The following is a 23481-nucleotide window of genomic DNA, read 5'->3' on the forward strand; positions in this document are numbered from 1 at the left end:
CTGAATGTAGTAAATAATTACTGGATTAAACTATCAATAAAATATATAGAGGCAAAACATACAGATACATTTTAAAATGTGCTCGATTTATATTTAAACAGAATTTTACATTAAGCTGAAGAATTCTTTATTTACTAAATATTTCAGAGATTATATTATTTTAATTCAGGAGACTGCACACAGAGGAAATGATATTCTGTGGATGATTTAAATATTCACTTATAACATGTAGGTTATGGTAATTTGGTTTAAAGATTTTAAAGTTTAAAGATACAAAAGTAAATCAAATAAATTAAAGTCATTTTTATTTGTATAGCACCTTTCACAACACACATCGTTTCAAAGCAGCTTTACAGAAGATCAGCATTAACAGAAAATAAAACTGTAATGTCTATAATGTCGATGAATCATCGTTGTGTAATTAGATAAAATATGATTCTTAATTGTATTTAAAAAATAATTAAATAATAGTTGTATTAATAACCCCAGTGAGCAAGCTGTAGGCGACTGTGGCAAGGAACACAAAACTCCATAAGATGTGGATTAATGGAGAAAAATAACAAACTCACTGTGTGGGCCAGTTCCCCTCTGACTAACATCATTAATATAATGTAAATATTACTTCTGTATAGTTAAAGTCATGGTTTAAAATGATTTAACTATGTGTCAGTGTGTAAACATGGATTTTGTTTGAACTGTAAGATCCAGTTACAATAACGTACATTTCATTAAATGTTTACTCATTGGTACACATGATTGGCTGATTAGATGATCACATGGGTGATTGTTAGTGTCAGATGGGCTGGTTTGAGTATTTCACACACTACAGTCTCTAGAATTTACTCTGAATGATGCCAAAAACACAAAACACATCCAGTGAGGGTCAGTTCTGTGTATGAAACACTTGTCGATGGGAGAGATCAATGGAGAATGGTCAGACTGGTTTGAACTGATAAAATGATTTGACCACAAATATGACGTTTGTCTCATTGAACACATGCTGCTGATGACATCACTCACAATACAATAGAAAATACACAAACACTTTTAGTTTAGCTCGAGGTTACTTCTGCAATATAAGTGTAAAAAAGACAAAGTTATCTCACAGAGATTCAAACAATCACACTGAATCAGTCAAAGATGTTTCTGATCGATTGATCATCAGTGTGAACTGCAAACTCTGACATCAACATTATAATCAATGAAAACATGTTTCTCTGTTTCTGCCATATTATATTAAAGCTCTTCAGTCTGGTTAAGTGTCTCAGCGCAATAGTGCTAAAGTGTTAGTTTCAAATAAACTCATGTTTATATTGTTATATTGATTAAATACTGTTGATGTTTAGGATCCTGAATTCAGACTGTCATGTGTCTCTTCTCACCTTTATCTATAAGAAAAGACAGAAAGATTGAAGTTAAAACAGGAACAGAAACAGTGATCAGTCTGAAATCTACATGAAGTGTTGATGCAACATTGAAACATTTAAACTGTATTAATAGTGTTTATGGATTCATTTAATGAAGTTCACAATCATTCTGTCAAGTGTTAATATAGATTATAACACACAGATGAAGTCACACCTGTTTTAATCAGTTCCATTAATGAAACACTAAAAAACATCTTTGGTTAATTGTAACAGTAAAAGTTCAAAACTAAATAAACTGTTGCTCCGTTTCAAACAGTGAAGAAAATGAGTAAATATGAACAATTCAATCTGTTTGAATATTTCATATCGAATTTTCAATTGTGCTTCAATCTCTTTACAACAAGCTTTATTTAATATCAAACACATTTCTAATGAGTGTTTTTATTGCGCTTCAATCTCATTATTTGTTTCCATAGCAACACTGTCAAATGTATTGAGTTCAGGTAAATAACGAGAAGAGTTCATTAATGAGATTTCTCTGAACACAATACTAATGAGTTATAAATGCTCAAATGAAACATAATCAGTCTTAATATTTTTATTAAAATGTGTGTCATTTCTGCACCACTACCGTCTCCAAACAGAATTACAAAATAAAAATATTGTTTTCCAACAAATTCACCCTCCAACTGTCTCTGAGTTAACAAACAGTCCTTCCTCCAACTCACACAACTGACCCTTTGATAAGCTCCGCCCCCCCTTGGTTACTGTTGCTATCTCTGACAAGCTCTGCAGAACTCCCCAAATGATTTCAGTAGTTTGCAGTTAATGTAATCCTGTATTAAGGATAGTGTAAACATGTGTGGCTCGCTGTGTGGAGACTTGACCCGAGCTTGAATACCCCCCAAAAGAAGCTAATAAGAAAGACAGCGAGTCTTTGGCTGTGGAGCTTTAGATTCAGAAGGAGACGTGATTTATACAGTTTCTTATCTCCCAAAAGATGAACCGGAAACGAAGATACACGGGCGGAAGATCCGCTGCTGATCAAAAGGGAGAGCCCTAGAATAGATTGTGTTGGAGGGGTCTGCAATGCCCCATCATGGATTATAGTCACTCAAGACCAACCTTGCTCCATCTTCAGACACAAATTGAGGTACCCTCCTTGCATTTCAAATTGGTAAGATAAGAATAAACAAGAGTTAGTTTTCGCACTTTCGAGCAGGAGAACCCCCTGCTGTGATTTAAACAAGAGGGCCCCTGAGCATAGTGACTAGTGCTATAACTAGCATATTGAGACAGGGGGGCCCCCACTGCATCCAAATGTCGGGGCCGGCCTGGTTGACAGGGATAAGAAAGTGATCCCTCCCAAACCTGATCATGAATGCCTCGTGGTTAGCTGATGAGGGAGCTTCCGATATGGAGATGGTAACTACGGATGTAGTTGAGGTATGTATTCTATGACCTGGTAGGTGTATTTGTTGCGGCACCGATGCAGAAATAATGACTAGAGTATAGTTGTTCAGGGATGCCATAATTGATCTTGGAGATGCCGATGCAGTTTCAGCACCTGGACAGCACATGTGCTGTTTGTGGTGTAGTAGGAGTTGCTGCATGGCCTGAAGATGCCACAGTTGCGGTGCTTGGACCGTGCATTGCACTGTTTGCGGTGTAATGGGAGTTTGCTGCATGGCCCAAAAGATGATGCAGCACATGGACAGCACATCTGTGCTCCTGAGGGATGTGTTGAGCCAATAGAAACTATGGTAAAAAGGCAATCGTAACATCTCCGGATGACTGAATGGAATAGTTACTAGATTTAATGTCAGGAAACATGCGTTCATGTGCATACAAACAACACCATTTAAAGATTGTTTTCCAATGTAATGTGAGTCATTTCATGACTCCGATATTGGCATGGGGTGACTCGTCTCGTTTGACGAAGAATATGAATTCGTAGGAGTTTGTGCCTGAGAGTTGGATTTAATAGTCATGCAGCAATGAAGTTGTATGTTCAGGCTTGTAAATAAAAGTTTGTAATCAAGGATTCGGGCAAGAGTAGAGAAGACTGTCTGTAAAATAAAATGACGGATTGATTTTACCTGCGTGAAGCGTTTGTCGTGATGGGAGGAGGGAAAGTGATGTTATAGTGTAGAGATGAGTGGAAGTTTGTAGCAGCACTTGCTTTGTGTTATCGGTGCAGCGACCTCACATTAAAATACCTGTATTGGTTTGAAAAGAAGTTGTAATTAAGAGTATTGGTCGAGTCCGAATGGAATAAATCACACTCCGAAGGGCACATTGAATGGAGAACGATCATGATATTCATGTTAGAAGTTGACAAACAGAGTTGCTGAATGGATCACGCCCTAAACGAGCTGCGTGAGAACATATGAGCAGATGCGGGGAGTTGTTTCATATGTATGAGGCACAGAAGTAGCCGGTTTATGGAAGCAGCTTCACGCTAACGGGTCACTCTGGGTGGAAAGATTAGATGAGGACATCTGAACAGTCATAGAGAGCTGTTTCATGTGTGTACGTCGAAGAAGCAGCTTGACACAATGTTCTGCTCTGACGAATACAGATTAGGAGGAAAGATAAAGTGGTATCAGTCGATGCTGTGAAACTAATGAGTCACTTGTATGGGTCTGTTCACGTGCAATGGGTGGGGCCGAATGTCAGAAACTCACATAGAGGTAAGCAGCTGTTTATAAACTCTTACTCTGGCTGTGTGATTGGTCGGATTAAATGAACTTGCTCCTCCTGAACCTTGTTAATAAAACTACATTAAATGGGAAATTGCAGTGAAAGATTCTCGTAAATGGAATGGAGAATAATTTTACGTGATTCAAACGATTATTACGGTCACTTGAAAAGACAAAAACTTATAGAAGGGTCATGTAGCAATGAGGGAGGTCACAAGAGCAGGATCTAAACACAGCTTTGTTTAATAAGAATAAAAATAAAAACAGAAACAGGGCAAAGACAGGAAACCAGGAAGCGAAAACAAACAGGACTGAAACCAGCGCATGAACTGGGGAGAGACATTAACAACCGACAAAGGAGAACAGAAAAACATTATATACATGAGGGATAATTAGGTAAATGACACACAAGTGAAAACAATGTGGAACAGCTGGAAGTGATCAGAGCAGGGGATTATGGGAAGTGTAGTTTGGGGGGAACAGAAGACAACAGTGAATCATAACAGTTCAAATGGAAATCAAATGTTAAGGATGGGCGATACCACTTATTCTCTTTTTGATTTGATACCAATAATTTCAAGACCAATATCCTCTATACCGATACTTCTATTAAACTGATTTTTGGGGATTTCTTTGGGATAAAATGGGCAATTTAAAATAGTATGGTTAGTCATAATTAAAGTCATTATTTTTTTTTACATTTATGAGCCTAAACAGAAAATTATTTGACTTCTGTTTAGTTTAATCTCACAAAAATTAACCATGTTTTAACTACAGTAACTATAATTTAACTATGGGATTTAGTTAAACTGTAGTTACCGCACAATTAACCATGATTACTAATACAATATATAGTTAACTATAGTTATTCATCTATTTTATTATTATTAACAACTACAGAACATCATCAATGTTCTAATAACTTTTAACTTAAATAAACTTGTAATAAAGTTCACACAAACTCATTATAGGAAGTGTCAACTTTATATATGTGGTTATTTTAGAGTGAATTACTCCAGAAGTTTCTCTGATTTCTGTCATTACCGCTATAAGACACTGATCACTCTTGTCTGAACGAGTCTTGTGACGGTGCGAGCGCTCATCTGCTGATCAATCATTTTCATACAACATCAGTATCAGAAGTATCGAGACTTTAGGATTGATCCGCCCATCCATGATCAAATGTTAAATATTAAGATGATCCTATAAAGAATTGTAACATTTTAAACACATCATCTTTAATGGTGTTTTGTTATCATGTTAATGATGACTGAATGAACAAGATAAATGACATCATACAAACACTTCCTGTAAATCTGGTTACTTCTGGTTAATTCACAGGTATAATTAACAGCTCTAAAGTATCTTACAGATTTTACCTCTTTAATAGATGATACCAAATATTCCTTGGAGCTGAAAACAAACAGATGATGATATATAATAGATCCTGATCTTCTTCATCACAGGCAGAAAGACAGAAATCCATACACAATCACTCCATGCACAATCACTCCATGCGCAATCACTCCATGCACAATCACGTCATGCACAATCACGTCATGCACAATCACTCCAGGCACAATCACTCCATACACAATCACTCCATACACAATCACTCCATACACAATCACTCCATACACAATCCCTTCAGTTCATACACAATCACTTCATACACAATCACCTCATACACAACCACTCCATACACAATCACTCCATGCACAATCACCTCATACACAATCACTCCATACACAATCACCTCATACACAATTACCTCATACACAATCACCCCATGCACAATCACCCCATGCACAATCACTCCATACACAATCACTCCATACACAATCACCTCATACACAATCACCTCATACACAATTACTCCATACACAATCCCTTCAGTTCATACACAATCACTTCATACACAATCACCCCATACACAATCACCCCATGCACAATCACTCCATGCACAATCACTCCATGCACAATCACGTCATGCACAATCACGTCAGGCACAATCACGTCAGGCACAATCACTTCATACACAATCACCTCATACACAATCACCTCATACACAATCACTCCATACACAATCACTCCATACACAATCCCTTCAGTTTATACACAATCACCCCATACACAATCACCCCATCCACAATCACCCCATGCACAATCACCCCATGCACAATCACTCCATACACAATCCCTTCAGTTCATACACAATCACCCCATACACAATCACCCCATGCACAATCACTTCATGCACAATCACTTCATGCACAATCACCTCATACACAATCACCTCATACACAATCACTCCATACACAATCACCTCATGCACAATCACCTCATGCACAATCACTTCAGTTCATACACAGTCCCTTCATACACAATCACTTCTTTCACAATCACCCCATACACAATCACTTCAGTTCATACACAATCACCCCATGCACAATCACTCCATGCACAATCACCTCATACACAATCACTCCATACACAATCACTCCATGCACAATCACTCCATGCACAATCACCCCATGCACAATCACTCCATACACAATCACTCCATGCACAATCACCTCATACACAATCACTCCATGCACAATCACCTCATGCACAATCACTTCAGTTCATACACAATCCCTTCATACACAATCACTTCATACACAATCACCCCATACACAATCACTTCAGTTCATACACAATCCCTTCATACACAATCACCCCATGCACAATCACTCCATGCACAATCACTCCATACACAATCACCTCATACACGATCACCCCATACACAATCACTTCATGCACAATCACCTCATACACAATCACCCCATGCACAATCACCCCATGCACAATCACTCCATGCACAATCACTCCATACACAATCATTCCATTCACTCCGTACACAATCACTCCGTGCACAATCACTCCATGCACAATCATTCCATGCACAATCACTTCATGCACAATCACTCCATGCACAATCACTTCATGCACAATCACCCCATACACAATCACTCCATACACAATCACTTCATGCACAATCACTCCATGCACAATCACTCCATGCACAATCACGTCATGCACAATCACGTCATGCACAATCACTCCAGGCAAAATCACTCCATTCACAATCACTCCATACACAATCCCTTCAGTTCATACACAATCACTTCATACACAATCACTTCATACACAATCACCCCATACACAATCACTCCATACACAATCCAATCACTCCATACACAATCCCTTCAGTTCATACACAATCACCCCATGCACAATCACCCCATGCACAATCACGTCATGCACAATCACTCCAGGCACAATCACTCCAGGCACAATCACTCCAGGCACAATCACTCCATACACAATCACCTCATACACAATCACTCCATACACAATCCCTTCAGTTCATACACAATCACCCCATGCACAATCACTCCATGCACAATCACCTCATACACAATCACTCCATACACAATCCCTTCAGTTCATACACAATCACCCCATGCACAATCACTCCATGCACAATCACCTCATACACAATCACCTCATACACAATCACCCCATGCACAATCACCCCATGCACAATCACCTCATGCACAATCACCTCAAGCACAATCACTCCATGCACAATCACTTCATGCACAATCACTTCAGTTCATACACAATCCCTTCATACACAATCACTTCATACACAATCACTTCATACACAATCACTTCAGTTCATACACAATCCCTTCATACACAATCACCTCATACACAATCACCCCATACACAATCACCCCATGCACAATCACTCCATGCTCAATCACTCCATGCACAATCACTCCATACACAATCACTCCATGCACAATCACTCCAGGCACAATCACCCCATACACAATCACTCCATACACAATCACTTCATGCACAATCACCCCATGCACAATCACTCCATGCACAATCACTCCATGCACAATCACTCCATGCACAATCACCCCATGCACAATCACTCCATTCACAATCACTTCAGTTCATACACAAACCCTTCATACACAATCACTTCATACACAATCACCCCATGCACAATCACTCCATGCACAATCACTCCATGCACAATCACTCCATTCACTCCATACACAATCACTTCATACACAATCATTCCATTCACTCCGTACACAATCACTCCGTGCACAATCACTCCATGCACAATCACTCCATGCACAATCACTCCATGCACAATCACTCCATGCACAATCACCCCATACACAATCACCTCATACACAATCACTCCATACACAATCACTTCAGTTCATACACAATCCCTTCATACACAATCACTTCATACACAATCAATTCATACACAATCACTTCAGTTCATACACAATCACTTCAGTTCATACACAATCCCTTCATACACAATCCCTTCATACACAATCACCCCATACACAATCACCCCATGCACAATCACCCCATGCACAATCACTCCATACACAATCACCTCATACACGATCACTCCATACACAATCACTCCATGCACAATCACTCCATGCACAATCACTCCATGCACAATCACTCCATGCACAATCACTCCATGCACAATCACTCCATACACAATCACTCCATACACAATCACTCCATACACAATCACCTCATACATGATCACTCCATACACAATCACTTCATGCACAATCACTCCATGCACAATCACTTCATGCACAATCACTCCATACACAATCACTCCATGCACAATCACTCCATACACAATCACTCCATGCACAATCACTCCATACACGATCACCTCATACACGATCACTCCATACACAATCACTCCATGCACAATCACTACATGCACAATCACTCTTCTTATAAACATTATGATTGAAACTTACGATATTAACACAATAGCCTTAATTCCACAAAATAAATCAGGGCTCCAGATTGAGACTCATTTTGAGACACAAAAGCGATTAAACTTCTCAAGAGGTCATGCTGGTGCGAGTATAAAGTTGTTCGACTCTCTGATTGTGTGCTGTTGATTTTTGTTGTGTATAAGAAATATCAAATGGCAAATGTTCCAAATGCAGAAGGAAACGGTTTTACCCGGATCAATCAGTGCAGAGACGTTCATTTACACGTGCACCGGTCTTGAGCGCTCAGCAGATCATCATAAACAGAGCTGCGAGAAGCATTGATTATTTGTTTAAAACCTTCATAAAAACCCATAATGTGACGATGAATAAACCGGTTTAAAATGATATTAAACAGCCCCAAACATTCTGAACACACAAACACCATTCGAAACCACAAACAAACACACACACACACACACACACACCCCATTCGTAACCACAAACAAACATACACACACCATTCAAAACCACACACACAAAACATTTGAAACCACAAACAAACACATACACACACACTATTCGAAACCACACACACAAAACATTCGAAACCACAAACACACACAAACACACACAAAACCACACACACACACACACACAAAACATTCGAAACCACAAACAAACACACACACACACACACACACAAAACATTCGAAACCACAAACAAACACACACACACAAAACAGTCGAAACCACAAACAAACACACACACACCATTCGAAACCCCACACAAACACACACCATTTGAAACCCCACACACACACAAAACATTCGAAACCCCACACACACACACACACACACACACACATTCGAAACAGTGTGTGTGTGTGTGTGTGTGAGAAAGTATGTGTGCTGTGCATGCGCGAGTGTGTGTACATATTTGAACTGATCGGGGATCGGCAGACAGCTCGATCATCTTACTCCGATCATTTACGTCAGCTGAGCGTAAACTAACAAATAATATAGAATTAGCGACTCCGCGGCTAAAATGTCAGAAGTGTGGAAATATTTTAAACAAGAAAGCGAAAACTGTGCAACATACACTTGCAACATCTGCAATCGGATTGTTTTGTGAGGCGGTAACAATAGAGATGCGTTCAATACGACTAATTTGATACAATATCTTAAAATGAAGCACGTGACAGAATACGGCGAGTTCACTCAAACACATTCGGCTGGGACATTCTAAAATGCTTAACGTGGCTTACTGCACTAATACAGTGATATTAAAAGACCAAACTCAGTACACCCCAGATAGCAAAAAATATCCGCACGGCTTCTTTTTGCCGCCGTCCCTAAGCTGTCGGCTATAGGTGCGTCCCACTGGCGGGGATGAAACGTTTGCCGCCGAATTCGTCACTCCCATTTCCCCTCGAAAACGAGATGGTACATCTCAAGGGGCTATCCTTCAAATAAATTTCAAATTTCAATTTCTTGCGAGATGCCGCCGGCGAAAAGCCGCTTTGAAATACAAGGATTTCTACTCTCAAAATCGACCAGCCATGTTTGCTATTATTATTTTTTGCTCCAAAGCCATTAGGGTTTATAACAGATTCTTGACTCTTGAGTCCATGATAAGGTAAGGTTTAGGAAATGACATTTAAATTACTTTGAAACTCTGAAGCGATTATACAGTAATATATGTAAAATATATTGAATTATTTTATGCACTTGAAAATTGTTTACATTTATTTGATTGCTGCGCATTTGAGACATGCACCAATAAACCAAAAATAATTCCTTTTGTAAAACTTACTTGGCAATAAATATCTTTATGATTCTGATTAGGTTTTAAAATAGATATTTAATTCATGGTATGAACAATTTAGCAGAATAAATTGATGAAGTTTTCACGAATGCCTGACTATCAGTGAACAGTGAAAGACATCTGCAACATGGCCAAAATCTCGGGTATACTTTAATTTTTTTTATTAATTTGCAACCATGGTGATATCTATCATAAACATGAAAATCCCTGTTTTGACGTGAAGGATAAACTCAATGAAAAAGCGAAATTATCCTCTGGTTTCACAGTTGCGCAGAAATTTCGTTTATGTCTACATTTTTTCCAACCTCGATTTTTTTTGTTATTTTACCTTTTACAGGTTTTGCAATTATGACCTGTACAAATGTTTAAGAAAGTGTTAAAGTCCCCGTAAAGGCAATAAAAAAAAAATCTAAACGCATTATAAATGTTAAAAATGTATTGCTAAAACACATTACAAAGACTGAACTGTGAAGTTCCGCTGTCGCCATATCTGTTTCCGGTTTACTTGCGCGTCGCCCAAAATGTCTTTTTACTCGATGTCTCCAGAATCTTCCGAAAATACGCGTCAGCGATGTTCATCGCATTGTTGATGCCTGGTCCCCTGCTCCGACAAGCAAGAGGGACAAGGGCTTTAAACTCTACATATTGAGTTATCTGCACAACTACAAGGGTAAGTATTTTAATCTAATGTGGTGTGCCGGCAGATAGCGGCTAAGCTAGTTCGCCACGTGTTCATTTTTTATGTAAGGTTAGTGAAGGGTGAGGGTCAAAAATCCCTTGTCTCTTCAGTTATATCAATACATATATATATATATCCTTTCATATCAATATATATCGATATTCTGTTGCTTAACTTCTTTAATAAAGTGATGAATTAACTATATGCATGATCACATAATCAATTCTATTTTCTTATGCATAACTGAAATATACTTTGAATTATATGTGGGTTAAGAGTTAACCAGTCTCTCTTTTAGGAACATTCCAGAAGTCTTTCTCTCTCTGTCCTGCACGTAGGCTGAAGGTCTTTTGGGGATAAGCTTAGCTGTGATGAGAGGGGGCAGGGAGAATGGTAGACATATGTTCTAGATGTGTTCTGTGTTTGATTGTTACCTTTCCTGACTAATTATATGATTTAAAATCCTATGTAATACTACCTGAATAGTAGAAGTGTGATTTTTTAGTATTATTTCTTTAGGGAAGAAATGTATGCCATTTCCACCCTCTCTTCTGCCCGAGGAGGGAATATGTTATCCATCTGTTTTGGTTTAAATGGTCTGATAATGTGGGCTATGTTCCCTTGTGCGCAGAGAAGAACTGTCATTCGTCAGTGTTTTGTGTGTGCGTTCGACCTTCTACCCAGGTTTTGAACCCAGGGATGCACAACAGGCAGACTCGAAGACGCCCCGCGACCATCTGCGAGGTCACTTCAGATGTAAATCTCGGGCCAGGACGACAATTGCGCTGATTAATGTTGATAGGCCGCATAGCTGTCTATATGTTGTGACTGTATGGTCTTTTAGCCAATCAGGAGTGAAATAATGGAATGTACTCCTTGCAAATGGTATAATTGATGTAAGATTTTGTGTAAGGTACCGAGTTGGCTTTCGATCTCCTCGTGAGACTTTGCCGCTGGCTCTACCAATTTCACTGCAAACTATTCTTCAGTAAATTTTGGATTCTTTAATTGAACTTCTTGACTCCTGGCTTTTCTTTCTCCATATCTGATCCGGGTCATAACTGTTATACCCCTAACATTAGTATAGAAGCTTGTTTTTTCTTAGTTTTAAAGCAGACTGTATGTTAATTTTTGTGATAATTGTAATATAAATTATATTAACTTGCTCTCCTCTCAGTTTCTAATAAAGAAACTTCTTCACCCACTACAGTTTGGTTTCCAACAGAACCATTCAACTGAGTCAGCAAATTGCTATTTTATTGATAAAATCATGTTATCACTTGACAGCAATAGCATTGTAGGAGCAGTCTTTCTTGACCTTAGAAAAGCATTCGATACAGTAAACCATAGTATCCTATTGACTAAATTATCCTCTTTTAATCTCTCAGATAAGGTATTAAAATGGATAAATTCATATCTCAGTCAACGACTACAAACTGTTCGTATTGATAATAGTCAGTCTGAGCCCCTCCCTCTGTCGACTGGCCTGCCACAAGGTTCCATATTAGCCCGTCTTATTTTGTATGTACATTAATGATCTGCCACTGGTGTGTCCGGAGATTAACATTCAAATGTACGCGGATGACACAGTCTTGTCGTACATGGATCTTCAAAAACTGAGGTAGCTGACAAGCTTACAAATGTGATGATTAAAGTAACAACATGGTTGAATCAATCGTGTTTACAACTCAATGTGTCAAAAACTGTGGGTATGTTCTTCACAACATCACATAAGATAACCAAAGATGCAGATATCTTAGTGTCAGGTCAAAAAATACAAATTGTCCAAGAATACAAATATCTCTGCATTTATTTAGACACCAAATTCAATTTTAGATCACATGTAAAGCAAACCTGTAAAAAAGTCAAATTTATCTAGCACATTTCCGAGTTATTAGAAACTCAATGTCTATTCAAGCGGCCAAAATTTTTTTTCACTCAATGATTCTATCTCATTTTACCTACTGTTTAACGAGCTGGTCCCAGTCTAACTCGACTACTTTGAAACCACTACAGTCTTTATACAAACAGACACTCAAAATACTTGATAAGAAACCAAATCATTTTCACCACTGCGCCATTTTATTAAAATACAATATTTTGAGTTGGGAAAATCTAATTAAGTTCACAAATTCTGTCAGGTCTACAAAATCTTACATGGGATGGCACCTCCACCCCTTGGTGAATTTGTCAATCTTAGAACAACCACACACAGAATCACCAGAGGGGTGTCAAGGGGTGACTGTACTATCCCACTTAGGAAAAGTGCTTTTAGTCAATCCGCCTTCTCCGTTAGGGCTTCTCTGGAGTGGAACACCATTCCGGCTTCAATCAGAGACGTCAACACATATAGCCTTTTTCGATTACATCTGAAATGTTGGCTTATTAGTAATCAGACTTGTCAACACTGAAGTTTTACTGTTGACTGTTTGTGTTAGTCGTGAATCTTTCCTTGTTGTATGACCATGCCAATGATGTTGAAAATTATCTTTATATGCATCTAACAAATGTTTTAACCGGTTGCACTGACAGTGCATGCTATTTGCTGCTACTGCTTGAGCGTATAACTATGTTGTTTTTCAGAATTAAATTTTTTTTAATGAGATTTTACATTTTCATAATTATTGTCTGCTGCAGCGTAAACACAGCTGTACTTATATATGTACTTACACACTTTTAAAATTATATTTTCTCTAGGGTGCCATTGTACAACTGGCAAACAGGACTACAGATGAAAATTAGCCTTTGGCTAACTCTGGCATGTTACAGGCGTACTGTTGTTAATATGCATTGTCCTGGTAAATAAAATAAATAATAATTTAAAAAAAAATTTAAAAAAAGATCAGGGCACAGGTGAAGTCACTGTCAGGGCATTGTGCTTCAGGTCCATGAGGAAAGCAGATAAACCTCACAGTTTGAGTGTATGGTGAAGGTAGAATTAATAAGACCGCAGTTATAGGCTTGTTACTTTAATAGCCCGATGTTCCTGGGGACTCGGCTAAGGTTATTCATGATTAATGTAACTCAAATGAAAACAGTTATTGTAGGCAGGTAAGTTTCCCTAGCTGGTCCCCTCTGGGTAAAATGCGTTCTTATTCAAGTTTTCAACTCAGTCATTCGTTTAAGATGCAATCTTGTGTTATAAGTATTAGACTATCATGATTATACAGTGAGCAAGCTATATAAATAAGTATTTAATATAATAAAAGTGTAGAGCAACAACCGAGGGTGTAAGGTAAAGGCTGAATATTGTAGATTTATTACAATATGTTGCATGTTTGAATTAAAATACCTGTGGATATGCAGGAGCACACACTCTACAAAGGCCTGACTGGAGATTTGCCTGATCTATCCGTCCTTCAGGTGAGTAGGGGTATAACAATAGCACATTTCACTGTACAGTATGATATATCAACCAAAATCTGTATACCAATATTTCATTTTCTTTTTCCTCCCTTTTACAAACAAATATTCTGCTTCAAAGAAAAAAATGAAATTGATGTTATCATAAGGGTTCTTCATTATGAACTTGTATGCCATGCATAACATACTGTGGATAGAAATTACAGGGAAAGTTACTGGTATGATAATTGTGGTTATATTATATTACTATTATATTTAGTGTATTGCTAATCAATATATTGTTACTTCCCAGGTGACAGCGGCTCACTTCAAGAGGTGAAGCAAGTTGGGACAATGTTGAAGACATTTGCTCGCACTGGGCAATCGGGTACAACTTGCAAACAACACCTGTGGTTGTTGGTTTAATTCCCACTGGGGCCACCTGTACATGTAGTAGACCTAGATATAAATGTCATAGTTTAGTAGTTGAAGGACCAGGACTGACTACTTTATTCTTTTATTCTGGGAACCCCTGTAGGTGCAGATCAGACCCTAATGCTGCGACGTCTTGGAGTTTGGCGATGTTGTGCGTAGCATGGACAACAAAATGCTATGCTGCAACATTTCAGTGCCAATGTGTCTGTTGGAGAGTTATCCCTGACAGGGGATCTGTTACTCCCCCCTAGACACCCAGGAAGATTTGGCGTTGCTTGACAACAGTTTGAGGCAGGATAAAGAGCTCCAGCAACGATTTGTAAGTGTGCCGATTTCGTTTATAACGCCATAGGGTAATCTAAAAAGCAAAATTAAGATCGTACACTGCATATTCTACAGTCTGAATCCACAGCCTGTCACATTTTAAATTTATGAGAAGCTTCAGAGAAATGTAATTTGTAACATGTTTTTTTTGTATTTTCAGCTTCGGTTTTTGGCAATCAAATGTGGGAGAGACCTAAAGACAACCGTGTGGCGAATGCTTCAGAGTATCTTCTCTAATCACCTTTCCATCAATACAACCTGGACTGGTGTAGGGGATAAAGCATGTTTTAGAGACATGTTCCTGAAGACCATTGTTCAAAGTAAGTTGGATATTTTTTTTATATTTAAGTACATGTGTATGACCTTATGCCATTCAAATGGAATGACAGATCTTTATTTTCTACAGGAGCCATCCGGAAGAACCCGGCAACCCAGGATGCCACTGATGAGGCGATCCAGGTTAACGTTACCTGAAAGGAGCATCTGAACATGAAGGTGGAAAAAGGTGCCGCACAGCTGAGAGGGACCTACAGCCGACCCCTTAAACCTAGGCTGACTACTGACACCCCAGCATCACTGACAACTGGAACCCTTTCTTTATCCTGCAGTCAGTAACATCAAGACCCCTAAAAAAGCCTGCTAAAAGTGTCAGACTACACTCACCCAATCCACACTGTGCACTGTGGAAATTCCTCTTTTTTTTTCTTTTTTCTTTTTTTCTCTCGTGACCCTGCTTTGAGGGCAGCTCCTTGGATGAATATGGGATGGTTTGTCCTTTTATACAGGCGCACGAGGAATCACTGAAGATATGCCAATTTCCACTGCCTCATTCTGGAGGTCGGGGAAAACCGGTGATTCTTAGCCCAATACGCCACGCAGTCCCCAACCTCTCCAGACATTCTGATTGGCTGTGTTCTCTACAGCCAGATTTTCTGCTGTTAATTATATTTATTCCCACTTGTTGTCATGTGTAAGTTGAATGTCAAAATGTATATTATACCTGTTATCCTGCACATTCCTTGATACCAAAGATCTCAATTATTTCATATACAATTTGCTGCTTATTTCATTGTTACAGTGCTTAACTATTCTATTTTTCAATATAGCTTGTAAATCCTAGATTATACATCTAATACTTGATATTTGCACATTATCTGGTATCAAATATTCTACTTACCGTGACTTTAGTATTGGCTTATTTCATTCCATCAGTGCTAAACGATTCTATTATAGTTTGTAAATCCTATTTCATACCTCTGATACTTGATATTGCACATTAACTAGTACCAAAAATTCTACTTTCATTCCATCACAGTGCTTAACTGTTATTCTGTTGTTACATATAGCTTGTAAATCCTTGTGCCACAGGTCAGCATTGCAGTTATAATGGTATATTCTACTCCAGAGCTTTACTCTAAATTATTACCACTTATCCTATTGTTAGAAATGACTTGTAAATATGATGTTATACCTCAATTTATTTGGTATCCTGCACTTTCTTTGGTACCAAATATCCTCATTGCTTGTGTTTACTGGTAATTCTTTTCATCCCAGAGCTGACCTCTTTATATTATTAACAATTATTGTAAGTGTTACAATAGTGTTTTTAAAAAAAAAAAGAAATTGGAAACCTGCATGTTCTTTTGTGTGTGTGTGTATATATAATGTTTGTATTTTTCTGTTATTTATATTTCAGTGATCTGACATCTTGTTTCAATGACAGTTACTGTACTTTGAAATGTGGAATTAAAACGCCAAATGGAAATTTGTCTGGTTTGATCAATCATTATTCTTGATAAACTGCATGCTATAAATATATATATATATACAATAAGCGGCGGCAGATCGCTCGAAAAAAGCGTTTGCCTCCGACGGTCCGCCTTCGATATAACGGCGGCGGAACGGCGGATGGCCAGCGGGCCGGCCGCGGAACGAAGGCGGTAGGAAGGCGGCTGCCGCTTTTTGGCTGTTGTTTCAAATTTGTTGCCTCAGGAACAGCACTTAAGCTTAACGTGTAATTAAACGTTAATTCAATATCAAACATCCATATCTGGGCTCATCTTATTTTTTTATACATAGTATGGTTTATTAATATGATGTGTACTGAGTTTGGTCTTTTAATATCACTGTCTTAGTGCAGTAAGCCACGTTAAGCGTTTTAGAATGTCCCAATCGGGGGGATGCTGCGCCGAAGCAACAAACACTGGACAAAACTTTTAAAAGGAAGGAAAAATATCCTCGAGAGAGCGAAAAAGCCAAAAAGATGACAGAGAAAGTGTTTGAGTTCACATCTCTGCGGTGGAGAATGCGGGTTTTCCCGCCTCACCAGATCTGTACAGTGAGGTTCATCACAACACACGAGATGATTTAAATGTGACTGTTGTTAGTTTTACAGCAGATATTTGGATGTCATTGATCACCTCACTGCACACGGGATTGATTAATCCTGTAATATTAAACCAGTTTCATGAGTCTCATACAGCCGATCATGTAAAACACGTCAGAAATAAACAAGTACATGTGATTTTACTTTCGTTTTATTCAGTTCATGATTGTTGATCTCGGGCCTGTTCAAGTGTATCTGAATAAATGTTTTGTTGTGATTATTCAAGTCGTGCTGTTTGATTATATTCATCCATACAGAACTCGCTGGATTTATCCTGAATATTAAAGTTAAATAAACTATTAACATTCGAAGTAGAAGTTGATCTTATAAAAATGATGCACTAAGTTAAATGCATTCATCTTCTAGTTCATTTGTTTACTTAGTTATTTTTGTAAACAAACAAATAAACAGTCTGCTGCTCCATTATGGAGATAAATACAAGTATCGGATCGGGACTCGGTATCGGCAGATATTTAATAAAGCTGATCGGGACATCTCTAGAATGGACAGATTAAATGAGACTATAACACACTAAAACAATCATATTCAATAATCACAAACATCCTGTTATTGCTGCTGACAGTAAACAGATGTTATTTGGACACATTTGATCATTTGTGAGTTTCTACAGACAGACAGAGAGATGCTGTTCACACAGAAGTTCATGATCGTCATCGATTATTAATATACATCACAGACTATTAAATACACAAACTTTCTCAAATTCAACAAAATCTTCAAACATGGATTATTTTTATGATTTCTTTTCAAAAGATTTATTTGCACAATAAAGTTCATTATTTTTCCTCTTTGCTGTGTCTGCTGTAGATAAAACTTACCAATTACTTTTTGCCTTTTTGGTTTCCAATTTGATTTCTTAGTTCAGAGACCTTGCGGCGATGGTGAATCACACCAGCAGCAGCAGCAGCAGCAATGAGCAGCAGAAGAGCAACAATAACAACAACAGCAATTATTGCTATTGCACCTGTAGACAGACCCAGATCTGGAACAGGTGAAGTTCGTTCCGGTGTAATGAGAAAGACAGACAGTCATTAGTGTCACTGAATCTGATCTATGAATCATCAGAACTAGAAACATTTGTCTGCTCGTATCATAAACACCAAACCAACATCTGTTTCAAGTATTAAATATAAAAATCAATTCAATAATGTAAAGATGAATTGAATATGATCCCGCTATAGTTTAATACAGAAGTGAAATATGGACAGATTATAGATTATATCCACTTGTAATCTTCTGAAAACACCTGAAACAATCAGAACTGAATCCAGAGATCATCGACCTTCATCAAACTCTGGAAACTTGACCAGCCCTTTACAAACACAAACATCAAACTCACTCGTCTCATGTTTCATTACCTCAATGTTCAGAAACAATTCAGTCTAAAACATCTGAATGTCTGAAAATAAAAGAGCGGTTCATGCAAGACGACGTCCAGTACCGGTCAATCCGTTCAATCTGAAACTCCTTCACAGGATTGAGCAAAACTCACATTACAGACCATGTTTAGTCCAGATTGCTGTTAGTGTTCTTCAATCAGATATTAGGATTTAGGGTTCATTTACTTTTTCTCAGGGGTGAGAAGTCGTCCATGTTCTCCAATAGAGCTTCAACTAATGATTATTTGATATTGGATTAATCTTATGATTATTAAAATGAATATTCTGGATTATTGCAGCGATCAATCACGAGCTCTTCAGCGATTATTCAACTTGTGCCGACATTAAAGGTTTTATTAAACGTACTTACTAACAATGTGTAAAATGTCATTATGGATGTTTGATATTCAGTTTCATGATGCTGGAGCTGAACTGTAAATGTCTTCCTGTGTGACGGATAATATGAGGATGATTGTTCATGTTTTACATAAATCATGCCATTATTACTGGCTCTTCATCATCTCCATTAATCCTTAAATTATACAGTTTACTGCTTTTGTACAACTGAAACTGATTTATTTACTTTTAATGAAATCTATAAAATCTTTCTATTAAACTAATTGATTTTCTGGCTTGTTTTCACATCAACAGACAACGTGAAATACAGAATATGAATATTAATTTATTAAATCATGTGAGTTACTCACCAATAACAGTAACTCTGAAGATCTTTGATTTGGTCTGTGATCCGATGATCTCTAATTTATAAAGTCCAGAGAGTTCATTTCTGATGTCACTGATGATGAGAGATCCAGTTTCACTGTTCAAATACAGTCTGCCTCTGAATCTCACATCAGCATCATCGAATACTCTAGTGTAGCTGTCTCCAGCCCCTATAGTGACTCGTGCTATAGGAGTTTCTTCTGGTGTAAAATAACTCCACTGGAACACATCACCCGTCTGTAATCCAGTAAGATCAGTCTGTAGAATGACAGAATCTCCCTTTATTACAGTCTTTGTCTCAACATCAGACACACCTGCAGAACAAACACAAACAGTTCAAACACACGTGTAAAAACATCAGTTGAATCTGTTCATCTGATCTAAAGACATTAAGAGTTTTACACATTTACCTGAAATAAAATACCAGTTCAAATGTTCAGACCTGGATCTGAACTGAGTGAGTCATTAGTGTCACTGAATCTGATCCATGAATCATCAGAACTAGAAACATTTGTCTGCTCGTATCATAAACACCAAACCAACATCTGTTTTAAGTATTAAAGAAATATATATATTAATCCAGTTACTCCATATTAATAAAGGTTTTTGTACCACTGAAACTAATTTATTATTATTAATATATTGAATCATGTGAGTTACTCACCACTAACAGTAACTCTGAAGATCTTTGGTTTGGTCTGTGATCTGTTGATCTCTAATTTATAAAGTCCAGAGAGTTCATTTCTGATGTCACTGATGATGAGAGATCCAGTTTTACTGTTCAAATACAGTCTGCCTCTGAATCTCACATCAGCATCATCGAATACTCTAGTGTAGCTGTCTCCAGCCCCTATAGTGACTCGTGCTAAACGAGTTTCTTCTGGTGTAAAATAACTCCACTGGATCTCATCATCCGTCTGTAATCCAGTAAGATCAGTCTGTAGAGTGACAGAATCTCCGTCCATTACAGACTTTGTCTCAACATCAGACACACCTGCAGAACAAACACAAACAGTTCAAACACACGTGTAAAAACATCAGTTGAATCTGTTCATCTGATCTAAAGACATTAAGAGTTTTACACATTTACCTGAAATAAAATACCAGTTCAAATGTTCTTAAACTCATAATATCTAAAGTCATTTTTTATGATTTGAAACCTGCTTTAAATGCAACATCATCAGTTATGACACAAATCAATCCGCACGTGTTGTTTGTCATTAATAGTGTTTTTCACGCTTGTTTCCCCATAAGAGCCGACCGTTGCCTCTCTCACACATTAATGTTCAGTTGCACTCACGGTTATTTTAACAACACTGAACTGAAGTGAGACACACAGCGAGCAGCAGTACGGATGAACACCAGCATCTTTCTCTAAAAACACACGGCAGACAATAAGAAACTAAATAAACCATCTGACGTGTCCGACAGTCTGACTCGGACAAACTACATCACCCTTTAATATCAAAGACCCATGAATCACTTGTGTTTGTCCGTCCACTAAAGTCTTCTTTACAGTTTCCACTTTAACATTCAGTGTGAAAATATACCAGATTATTCCAGACAATTAATCCCACAATTATTACAGAAGTAAGTTTGATCTACTCACGATAGACAGTAACTCTGAATCTCTTGGATGAACTCCCATGACTGTTCCTGATCTCTAGTGTATAAAGTGCAGAGTCTTCGGTTCTGATGTTTGTGATGGTGAGAGATCCGATCTGATCCACCTGCAGTCTGTTCCTGAATCTTTCAACATTTTTCGGGGGTACTGGGATAATCTTCTTATTTTCTCTGTCAATCTTTGCTATGAAATCACTTTGATTATTAAACGTCCACATCAGCGTCTCAGCTCCCTGAATCTCAGTAACATCAATCTGTAGAGTGACAGAATCTCCCTCCATCACTGACATCATCACGTCACTGAACACACCTGCAGAACAAACACAAACACATTATAAAGAAAGATAGAAATGACCGAATATAAAACAGCAATGTGAACTAATATTCTGTATAATTCCAGCAGTTTCTCCACTAATATTGATCATTTCCACTCATATTACTGTTGTGATAAAGTATTTGAATACAGCTGCATACTGTGTTTAATAGTGATCTAGGGGCTGTTCACACCGCACACATTCATGTACAAAAGGAAACACTAGACACAGATATAACACAACACAGATGTCTGCTTTATACAATAACCTGAAAAACAGTGACACAAACATGTCCGAATGAAATACTGTATCTGTATAATTCATCAGAATTATAATAAACTGTAAGAATGATGAAATAAAAGAATAATCGCAAATGCGCAGTTTATATTGAAAGTGAAAGTGTTGAAGAAACAGAAAGGAATTTGACTCACCCTCCACGAGTAATAAGAGTAAGAACGATAAATAATGATTCTTCATATTGATGGAGAGTTTATGATTAATCTGTTTCTCTGTAAATGTTTCTGAACCGCACACACATCCACTGACTGTTGATTCAATAAACAGCAGATTACGTCACTTCTTTTCTTCTTATTTACCGTTTAAATGCCGGTTTCAGACTTCAGTGGCGCATTACCGCCATCTACTGTATTGCAGCATTGACCAGATTAAAAACATTGTTATTAAATCATACTTTATATCAAATAAAATAAACATAACATTATAGAGAACTTTCATATTATTTGGGGAAGTTCAATCACATTGAGGATACATAAATCTGTTTTTAAAATGTTTCATAGACCTGTAATTATCAAATCTCCTGGAAAACACATTATATAAAGATTATGAAGATGCATATGAACTTTAAGGATATGCAGCACCAAAATCAAATGAATGTACATGAAGATTATTGAATCACATGAATGTCAGGTCAACATGGAAGATGCAGAGGAGTGGCCTGATGTCATACCAGTGCAAGCATATCCGCTCTGTAAGTTACTGCACATCCACTCCCGGCAAGATGGCGGATCAGGTGCACCTCGTGTTCTGAGCGCTATAGAATTGTCCCATGTAATGAGTATCTATTATGTGATGAGTGCTGATTTATGCCTGCAGGTGGCAGTAATGTGTTGTATAAAATGAAGTGCATTTGCTAGAGGAAGTGGTTGTAATGGAGACATGCTTTGTGTTCCATATGGAATAAAGACGCCAGTACCAGCCCTTCTTTGTATCTATATTTGTTGTCTCTGGAACAATACATGGTACCAGGAGTGGGGTCAGAAAGGCTCAATGGATGCCATTAAACTAGTGATGGCGAGATGAAGCTTCATAAAGCATTGAAGCGTTCCATCCAATTGGTTCATGTGCCGAAGCTTCATGGTGCTTCATTTGCTCTATTGTGCCATCAAGTGGACAATAAATGTAAAACGTGCAGTGTGATTATAATGACACTATGGCTTTGGTGTCTGAAGCATTGAATGAATTAATCAATGATGTTTGTGATGCTTATACATAAAGTATAAACTTTT

The 23481-nt window shown here is 37.8% G+C and overlaps 1 protein-coding gene across 4 annotated transcripts; it reads right to left on the bottom strand.

Annotated features, from left to right (window-relative positions):
- Positions 1 to 194: 194 nt before the first annotated feature.
- On the bottom strand, positions 195 to 22528 carry LOC127639804 (uncharacterized). 4 transcript variants are annotated; one of them, XM_052122050.1, is made up of 7 exons: positions 22387 to 22528; positions 21628 to 21951; positions 20683 to 21012; positions 20003 to 20332; positions 18735 to 18898; positions 5449 to 5482; positions 198 to 1388 (listed from the first exon to the last, which is right to left on the bottom strand). In XM_052122050.1, the coding sequence occupies exons 1-5, from the start codon at positions 22430 to 22432 to the stop codon at positions 18738 to 18740; spliced, it is 1191 nt and encodes a 396-aa protein (XP_051978010.1). In that variant the 5' UTR covers positions 22433 to 22528; the 3' UTR covers positions 198 to 1388; positions 5449 to 5482; positions 18735 to 18737. The 4 variants fall into 4 exon arrangements, with proteins under 4 accessions (XP_051978013.1, XP_051978012.1, XP_051978010.1 ...); XM_052122053.1 differs by lacking the exon at positions 20683 to 21012 and having other exon boundaries at positions 195 to 1388; XM_052122052.1 differs by lacking the exon at positions 18735 to 18898 and having other exon boundaries at positions 197 to 1388.
- Between the last annotated feature and the right edge of the window lie 953 nt (positions 22529 to 23481).

This window comes from Xyrauchen texanus, chromosome 48 (assembly GCF_025860055.1).
Source record: "Xyrauchen texanus isolate HMW12.3.18 chromosome 48, RBS_HiC_50CHRs, whole genome shotgun sequence".
Taxonomy (NCBI): domain Eukaryota; kingdom Metazoa; phylum Chordata; class Actinopteri; order Cypriniformes; family Catostomidae; genus Xyrauchen; species Xyrauchen texanus.